General features: G+C 49.2%; 1 protein-coding gene across 1 annotated transcript in view; it reads left to right on the forward strand.

Moving 5' to 3' along the window:
* Positions 1-308: 308 nt before the first annotated feature.
* Positions 309-9,523, forward strand: part of HDAC8 (histone deacetylase 8) — a gene marked incomplete at its 3' end in the record, with an annotated part of 17,693 nt that continues 8,478 nt past the window's right edge. Inside the window, exons 1-6 of the mRNA XM_010287824.1 lie at positions 309-355; positions 1,751-1,881; positions 3,167-3,308; positions 6,577-6,689; positions 7,746-7,823; positions 8,249-8,357. Coding sequence (XP_010286126.1) covers positions 309-355; positions 1,751-1,881; positions 3,167-3,308; positions 6,577-6,689; positions 7,746-7,823; positions 8,249-8,357 — 620 coding nt within the window. The remainder of the gene's footprint in view (positions 356-1,750; positions 1,882-3,166; positions 3,309-6,576; positions 6,690-7,745; positions 7,824-8,248; positions 8,358-9,523) is intronic.

Here is a 9,523-nt window from a genome sequence, read left to right on the forward strand (position 1 = left end):
GGGAGCGGGTCGCTGGGAGGCGGAAGTGACACTTCCCAGGCACCTCCCTGCGCCCCGAGAAGCAGAGCGCTGCTGAGCCTTTTCCTGACACACCGGGGAAGTGTCCCCACACACACTCTGCTGTGCTGCACACCCTCCGTGGGGGAGACCCTGTCCAGGGACCCTGGTCAGGATGGTGCCAGTTTAGCTGTGCTACTGGGAGAAGTCACAGTTACACCTTTCCTGCACATCGTTTAGCCCCCAGTTGCTGTGCTTCTGTCACCTACACTAGAGCTGCTTTCATGGTTGTCTTCTCTTTTTAGGCCAGTATGGTACATTCATTGATTGAAGCATATTCCTTACTTGACGAGATGAAGTAAGTGCTCCCATTTTCTGTGAAGAGGATGTTTTCTTTTCTGCTGAGGTTTGGAAGATACTGAGTAACTGCAGGTCTTATACTGTCCCTGCTCGCAGCATGATTATAGGAGCCCACGCAGTGTGTATTTCTAGGATCTAAGGAAAGTTTGCTTGTTTTGCTAAATGGACAAGATTATGGTAATTACGGCAAGTGTAATTCATGGTTACCCTTCCTGGTCCGATGGAGTACAAATTGCCTTGTGCTTTCCCTGTAGAATACACTGTCACCTGCAGCTCTTGTGGCTCTGAGTAAAGTGATGGCATAGAAACCATCCTTTTTGACACTACTCTGAATCCACTGGCTAGTGCTGATGCTGAGAGGGGGCATGTTGTTTTGCTGTGTGTGATTGATTTGGGAGGCTTTCTCTGAGGTTTGGTGCTGTTCAGGAGAGAAGACAAGATGAGGTCTGACGCAGAAGAGAGAAACCTCCTGCCCCATTAAGCTCTTGACATTGGGGATATGAAGGGAAGGAAAAGGCTTAGCTCAGCCTCTCTTATGAAGTATCTCATAAAATCTTTTAAAAAATCCCATGGTCCAGTTCAGCAAGGCCACAAAGTCCTATTTGGACTTTTTCTTTGACAGGATTTTTTTCTTTCTGGTCATTTTGGTAGAGTGTGTTTGGGAGATGGCTGTAGGTGCCATTACAGAGGCGAACCTAAAGGGCTGTTTGCTCTGGCATGGGGTGAGAATTGCCTGGCACCTGGTCTAGCCTGGAGCTGGGAGCTTCTTGCATTCTTTCAGTAGCAATGGAGCTGTACTGTGTTGCTGGCCTACACCCCCATAGTCTGAGGTTTAGGGCAGGCTTCAGCATGTTACCAGATTTATTTAGGCAGATTGGAAAGTGACCAGACTGGAAAAGGTAATATGAAAGTTGCTGAGGACAGAGGTGGTCTCTCCTTTGAATGCAGACAGAGTTAAGAGCATGTAAGAGATGCTGCTCAGCTCGTGACCCAGCGGGCTGGTGTCCTGTCACAGCAGAGGGCTGGGCCTGGATGTTTTCACTCTCATTTCCTCTGGAGATTGCTCAAGCTGTCAGAATATGCAGAAAAGGGGAAAAAAAAACCACCTTGAAGCAAAGTGGAAAGGTTAATGCAGGCAGCACCTGCAGATATTCCTTGCTGGAGTAGGCACAGCAGACAGTGCCAAACTGGGCAAAAGGCCTACTCCAGCTCATCTGAGCAGCTTTCTCACACAAAGAGACTGTCTGGTGTGAGAGGATGAGGGAGTTTTGTTTGCTTTTTCAATAGTAACTGCCAAAAGAAGGGTCCTAGCCTGAGGAGGTTAAAGCTGGGCGTTTCAGCCAGACCCTGGAGCCTCTTGTCCTGATGTGCTGCCTTCCTCTTCTCTGCTTAGAATAGTCAAGCCAAAAGTTGCCTCCATGGAGGAGATGGCGAGCTTCCACACGGATGCCTATCTGCAGCACCTGCAGAAGGTCAGTGAGGAGGGGGATGATGACCATCCGGAGTCGGTGGAGTATGGACTGGGTAAGTATGCGTATCTTCAGCGAGAGAATATCAGGTCCAGGATGCTTTTTGTTGGAGCTGAGGTTGAACAGAGGGGAGAGCTCAGGTGGGCTGCTGGGCTGTTTGCAGAGGGAAACTCTCTTTGATAGGGTGTTGCTGAACCCCATCAGCCAGCGGTCCCCTGTCAAGCTGGCATTTTCACTGTTGCCAGCAGAGGGTACTGTCATCCTCATGCTTCTGCTCCATGCAGCTCAGCTTGTCCCTTGCATACCGGGACTCAGTGTCTTTTGCTGCTGCTTTGAGGATCTCAGGTAGGACGGAAGGCCCTGACATGCTGCTGTTGGAACACAGCTGAGACTGGCTGCCGCAAGCCTGCTGTGGTGGAGGGCGCATGTGGACAACGGCCTGAAGCTACAGCCAAGGACCAGAGAGGCTACTGTTTGCCTGGTGACTTTGCTTATGTCTTGAGCAGAGAGCTCTTGCCTGCCTGGACTTAAGACAGCTGGAGCAATGCAGTAGTTAAAGCAGGTGAGGTGGCTGTGGCTACTGTCTTAGTCTCAGGAACAGGAGGAGTGACCTAGCACTGAGGCAGTGGTACAGATTCTGTGCTGATCTCATGAGTCTCCCCTAGATCCACCCTTTACATTTCTGAAGCTGATCTGTCTGCAGGCAGAGGAGCAGCCCTGGGGTCACGCCTTGCTGGGGAATGGCTCCAAGGAGGCTGCTGTAGGAATAAGTGAAGATCATATTCTAGCCTGCCTCACCATGGTCTCCACCACGGGCTGCAGGGGAATCTCTGCTCCCACACCTGGAGCACCTCCTCCCTCTCCTTCACTGACCTTGGTGTCTGCAGGGCTGTTTCTCTCCCGTATTCTTACTTCTCTGTCCTAGCTGCTGCACAGTGGTTTTTTACCCTTTCTTCAATATGTTATCCCAGAGGTGCCACCCAGCATTGCTGATGGGCTCAGCCTTGGCCAGCAGTGGAGTTGTCTTGGAGCTGTCTCTGTCCAACATGAGTGCAGCTCCTGGTGTCTTCTCACAGAAGCCACCCCTGCAGCCCTCCCCACTACGAAAACCTTACCGTGCAAACTCAATACAATTTTTTTTCCTACTTAAACCCCCTAAACCTTCTGTGTGAGTCCCAATCTGATACCTGTTGTGAAGGTTTTGTGCCGTGTCTTTTTCATTGCGCCTGGAACAGAAAGTTAGAGCAGCGGTTAAAGAGAGATAGCTCAAAATAAAGAGAATGTGCTTCCCCCAGAGGAGAAGGCCTGTTGTGTCTTCACACACAGACTCTTACCCACAGGTTACGACTGTCCAGCTACCGAAGGGATCTTTGAGTATGCGGCAGCTGTGGGAGGAGCCACCATCACCGCAGCCCAGTGCCTGCTGGATGGCAAGTGCAAGGTAGCGATTAACTGGCCTGGAGGGTGGCATCATGCAAAGAAGTAAGAAAACAATCTCTTCCCTTGTGTTTTCTCACCTGGTGTCTGAACCCTGCCTCCTAGCTCCCAGCTTCCCTGTGAACCCTCAGGGTGTGGTGATCCGGAGAAAGCAAGGTGTGAGAGGGATGAGGGAAGGTGGGAGGTAGATAGGAAAGAAGCAGAGTGTAGGGCAGAGGCCTGAGAGTAGGCTGGTTACTGCCCAGTCCTGGTGCTGTTGTGGACTGGGGTGTGGGTTTGGGGCAGGTATGTTCAGAGGTGTCCCGCCATCCGTTGATGGAATCATAGAATCTTTAAGGTTGGAAAAGACCTCTAAGATCATCACGTCCAACCGTCAGCCCAACACCACCATGCCCACTAAACCATGTCCCAAAGTGCTACGTCTACACATTTTTTAAACACCTCCAGTGATGGTGACTCCACCACTTCCATGCGCAGCTTGTTCCAATGCTTGACCACTTTCAGTAAAGAAATTTTTCCTTATATCCAATCTAAATCTTCTCTAGCGCAACTTGAGGCCATTTCCTCTTGTTCTACTTGGTTATCTCTGGGAGTTCAAGTGAGAATTGATTTTGCTAAAAAAAGATAAATAAATTTGAATTTGATATTTGAAGTCCCTAGAGAAGGACTGTGGAGAGGCAAGCAATTGGTGTTGCTCCTAACTTGGAAGAGAATGGGAATGTAGCAACATGTCCGAATTGTTTTGTGTGGCTTTTTTTGGTTTCTTCATAAGGGGTTTGAAACAGTGCAGGACTGACCCCTGGTTTTCCCCATGCTCTGTGGGTGGCTGTTTGCTCTGAGCTGTAATGTCAGTAATGATCTTCCAGGAGAGGAAGTAAAAATTTCGTCTCTGAATCCTGTGATTCTGTTAGTGGTAAAATCATTCGTTTCCATGGCTTCCCTGTTTTCCATGGATGTATGTTTTATTTTAAATTTGTGTCCCACATCTCCCAAAACATGAGGCCTCTCTGTCGATGCAGACAAGATGCACCCTTCCTTGTCCCCAGCTAACTGGCTTTTGCAGTGCTGTTCTGTTTCCCTGGGGAGCCCTAGAAATTAGCGTGAACCGCGTGTCTAACCCTAACAACTCGTACATCAGTGCACAGGTCTCTCTTCTTGCTCTGAGTGACTTTTCTGACCTGACAGAGAAACTCTGAAGGTGTAACTGTGATGTGCAATGTCCAGCGATGGCAGTGTCTCATCAGGACCCTTTTCCTGGTCAGCACTTTGCTGAATATGGGTTCAGCTACAGCTTGCTGAGAAAGGAGAGAGTTTAACTTGGCTGAGCTTAGCCCTCTGGCTTTTCGCAGGAGGGATGGCTTTTTAAAAATCTTCTGTTGTCCTTTATCTTAATTGCATGGTGTATAAAATGCCTGTAACAGCAGAAATACTGAGCTGTGCTCTTAGCACAGTTCTGGGAAGCAAACAGTCTGTTTAAAAAAGGAATTTAATACTTAGTGATCCTACAGGAGCCTTCCCAGTCAGCCCAGTGAGGTGACATGGGATGCTTCAGGGTAGGCAGCGGCTGTGGTAGGGGCCAGTCTGGTGTGGAGGTGCAGCCAGACTGACACCCAACTGCAGGTGCCTGGTGCTAGGACCTGTGTCCTAGCAAAATACATGTCCTTTTGTCAAAAAAAGACCTGCTGTCTGGTGGCTTAGTTACTTTCCAAGGTCGTAAAGGTAGGAATGGTAACCGCTGTCACCTGGGGCTTTTGAAGCTCCCAGTTCACTGGTATGCCTTTGGGGCAGAGGGTGAGATACTGAGCTGGTGCCTTTTGTCGACCCATCCCTGCCCTCCCTTCCAGCAGTGACAGACTGAGCTCTGCTGTGTGGATCTGGGGAGTGGGGTGGGGAATCCCAAGTGCTGGCCCTGAGCTGTGGCTCTGACAATGGTCAGCCTCTGTCCAAGCTGGTGTCCTGCTCTGCTTGGCCTTGAGTTTGAAAGAGATTATGTGTTTCAACATGGAGAAAGTGCCCGAGACATGACATAGCTCACTTTGCTTCCTTGCAGGCTGGGAAGGAGGGGAGGAGTACAGTGTGTAATCACAGTTAAGGAAGATTCCCAGGATACCTGCTAACATCCCAGTTCTCAGCATCACTATAAATGAACAGAGTCACTGGGAAGCATCTGTGCCCCATGACATTTGCAGGGAATGAGAGCAAGTGCAGTTCTGCCACCTTGTGCTTGCTCCTCACTGTTTCCAGCTGTTTACTGAGCCAGGGGAGTGTCGGGGGAAATGAGCCAAGTGCTGCAGCTGAAATTCAAGAAACATTTCCAAGAGGCACATTTTAGATCCTGGAGCCGTTTGAGCCTGGGGAAGAAGGGTTTGGACACTCCTGTTGCAAAGTATAAAGCTTTGGTTTAAATCAGCTGTCCAGGGCTGACCTAAGAGTGCATATGGCTTAGTACCAAGTGGTGATGGGAAGTTGACTTCGAAGCAAGTCTGGAGTACAGATTAAGAAACTTTCTTGTTCCTTTGATGCCAGCAATATGGAAGCTGCCCCCTGATGTATGTCAGGGATAAATCTTTCCATACAACATTTGTCCTCTGTTTAGCTGCTGGGGCTCTCTTCTGGCTGAGCCCAAGAGCTGTATTGTGAGGGACTGCATGAGGAACATCCTGTTTGCATTTTCCTGGGAAGGAAGGGAGAGTGTTGCTTTGGGGACAGGCTTAACCTTCATACCCTGAGACCTGGGAATGGAGCAGCAGAGTGTTGCAACTGCCTTGGCTGTGCCTTTTGTTGCCAGGACCTTGACGGCAGCTGTGACCTGGTCAGCAGGGATGGAGTGACTGCCTGCCTGTGCCTGTCCAGCACTTGCAGGAAAATGGCCAGGGGCCTGTCCTCTTGCCGCAGAGGGAGAGGAGGTACAGTGGCGAGTGGGTTTGAGTTGAGTGGCTCTGAACTTCTTTAAAATATCTCAGGTGAAGAAAGCTAATGTTTTATTTGTGCAACAGTGAAATGGTCAGAGGTACCCTGCCAAGCCCTCCATGGGTCAGGGCCTCTCTGCAGCAGAGCCAGCTGGTGCTTTATCAGTTGCCAGCAAGCCCAGGGTTGAGAAGCAGTTGGCACAAGCAATCATGTTCTTTGTGCTTCCCAGCCATGCTTTGAGCTGCTCCTGACCCATCCCTTGGTTGCTCCTGGGCCTTGACCAGGCTCTTCATCCTCCTCTGTGCCCCCTGCAAGGTAGAGACTTGCAAAATAAAAGTGACAACACCAAGATCAGTGGCAATTGCATTGGCGATGTTCAACCTCATGGACATTGTTTTCACAGAGATGAAGCTTCTGGCTTCTGTTACCTGAATGACGCTGTATTGGGGATCTTGCGACTGCGCCAGAAATTTGACCGTGTCCTTTATATCGATTTGGATTTGCATCATGGGGATGGTAAGGCCCAGCACAGCTGCAAACAACACAGCTGCACAGGCTCAGGGGGAGGAATGGGAGAGGTCAAGGCCTGTTGGGGCAGTAGGGCTTTACCTGCTGCAACAGCCATGGCTTTGCATCCTTTCAGTGCAGTCAAGTTCCCTCAATCCATTTCTGCCTTGTCCTCCTTCATGAATTGGGCCTGTGTTGCTCATGAGACCTCTCTTGAGGGTCTGGGCAGCAGTCTTCTACCTAATGCAACAAACAGCATGTTTCCATTCCAGTAATTCCCTCTGCTGGTGGCTCTCCACCACAGACTTCCCCCAGTCCCTTGTCTCCCATCCCATCAGAACAGCTGCTGACAGTGTTTAATTGTTTAATGCCACCAGTGAAAGAGGGAAGCAGTCAGTAGTAAACGGTGCTTTTAAAAGAAGGCTTGATGCTATAAAACTAAAGCCAGAGCTGGCCTTGCTGAAACTGCTGTCTCCTTCAGGGACATTATTTCAACACCATTTAACATTTCCTGCACTTCTTAATTTTATGGCGTGTTTCATTTTGCTCCGTTTTCCCTGCACATTTGGTTTCTGTTAAGTTTCCTGTTACTTCTTTTCCCTCCCCACCCCCACTATTTTAATATGTCTTTAAGGAAAAGAAAAGGTGTGTTGAGCCACAGCAGCACTGAGAAAAGCTGAGAGAGACCAGTGGCTCTGGTTCTAATCAGAGCCAAGCTCTGGCCAAGGCACCCCTGCTCAGCTCCCTCTCCCAGCCTTGCAGCCAAGCAGTGCAGGCAAGCACTGCTAACATGGACATGTACCTGAGGTATTGAGATCTGTTCACTACTGATTATCATGAGACCCACCAAATTAATTCCAGTTGTGACCTTTGCTGCAGTTGAATTTGGGTCTCTCTTGATTAAGGATGGATTTATTGAGCTAAATCTGGTTTTCTGCTTTGTTCATTCTGTTCCTTCTCTGCTTGCTGCCCCGTTGTTTATCGAGTGGCTTGTTTGTGTGTTTAGACTCGGTCATTTATGTGAATGATGAATGAAAGCTTTTTTCCTCTTCCCTTCTCTGGTAGGAGTTGAAGATGCCTTTAGTTTCACCTCGAAAGTCATGACTGTTTCTCTGCACAAGTTTTCACCAGGATTTTTCCCAGGCAAGTTGAACTTGTGAGGTTTTTGCTAATTCGTTTCACGCATCACTCACGAGGCCCCAGCAAAGGCAAATCCCATCCCTTCTGTCCAGCAGAGGTGTCTCATTGCCTTCCTTGTTGACCCAGGAGAAGGAAAGAGGGGGGGAACTACAAGTTTGGCATTTCCCTTTTTCTGGTTGTGGCTAAGCTCTGGACAGAACCACTGCTGGCCGGCTACCTGCAGCCCTTGAAACCTGCATGGCAGAACTGGGCAGAGGGTGAGAACCAGGTCCATCCAAGCCCTCATTTATTGGTGGTGGCAAGTGGACTTCTCCATAAGCATGTCAAAGGTCCTGACTCTCTGCTCTTTTCTGAGACATTCCATATATTTCTCTTGCTGCTGATCCCCTTTCCCTCGTGATTAACCATGGGGTGTTTCTGTTTTTCAGGCACCGGTGATGTGACAGATGTTGGCTTGGGGAAAGGTCGCTATTACAGCGTGAATGTACCTATTCAAGATGGCATTCAAGATGAGAAATATTACCAGATCTGTGAAACGTAAACCCTCTTGCTCTGATACAGTTTACTTGAATGGGATTTTAGAGAGCAGACACTCCACCGATTTTGTTTATTTACTCTTTTTAATTACAGTCCTTCCCTAAGGCTTGCCCCTTCCCCTGTTACAGTTTTTGATTACAATGAACACAATCTTAAGCGGTCCCAGAGGTCTTGTCCAAATCCTTAGGCCAACTGAATACACAGAGGCATTTGTGAATGGATGGAGGGTCTCTTTGCCATGGGTCAGCCTTGTGTGTTTAAGGAGAAACTGAGAAGGGACAAGTACTTTTTAGCTGTGGACTTAGGGCTAGATGCTTTTTCATCAGATAAATGCTCTGGAGCCTGACCATCTGTAGGAGATATGCTTGGGGTTGAGCTAAAAGCGTTTTCCAAGCATGTTTTGTCTATGCTGGAAGAACGAAAGGCTGAACATCTGCCAGTGATTGAGCTGCCTCCTGGCAGGACCCTCGATCACTCAGTTGGTGATGGATCTCACAGGCCTTTGCCTGTGTCAAAACTGGGCTGCAGGGCTTGTTCTTTTCAAGGGGAGAGGCACATCAGGACAGGGCTGCAGGACACAGTAGGACATCCACCTCTCATCTCCAACACTTGAGAGCTGAAATGTCTCTGGACTTGTAGCCCGTTAGGGCAGTCATCCTGTGGCTATGCCTCCTGTTAACTTGTTGTTGCTTGTCACTGCTGGTGGTAGAGCAATCGTCTTCCTGCCAGGGGATGTGTTTCCAAAAGACAGGGCAGCTTTAGGGGCTGAGTAGGGGTTAGAAGCCCAGTCAGGAGTAGCTTGTTGCATGCATTCCCAGTGGAAGGACTTCAAAAACTACCATAGGTTCCAAACTGCATATAATCAAAGTACCTACGAAGAAATTTTGGGATCTCATGGGCAAATATGAAAGAGTTCTGTCCTGGCTGGGAGACAGTCATGTGCATGACTGTGGGTGTCTCATCCAGCTGATGTCTGAGGATGATTGCCTCCCAAGCCCGTGGTGGGATTGGAGCGTGTGACTCCTTCTGACACAGGTTTCTGCAGGCAAACTACACCCTGTGCAGAACATTTCCTGGTATTCTTCTTCTGTGTCCCCTGCTGGTGAGAGGAGACCTGCTCCTTGGCAGCCCTCTGCTCCTTGCCGAGGCACTGCCAGGTCAGGCAT

The sequence above is a fragment of the Phaethon lepturus genome, unplaced genomic scaffold, assembly GCF_000687285.1.
Source record: "Phaethon lepturus isolate BGI_N335 unplaced genomic scaffold, ASM68728v1 scaffold31705, whole genome shotgun sequence".
NCBI lineage: Eukaryota > Metazoa > Chordata > Aves > Phaethontiformes > Phaethontidae > Phaethon > Phaethon lepturus.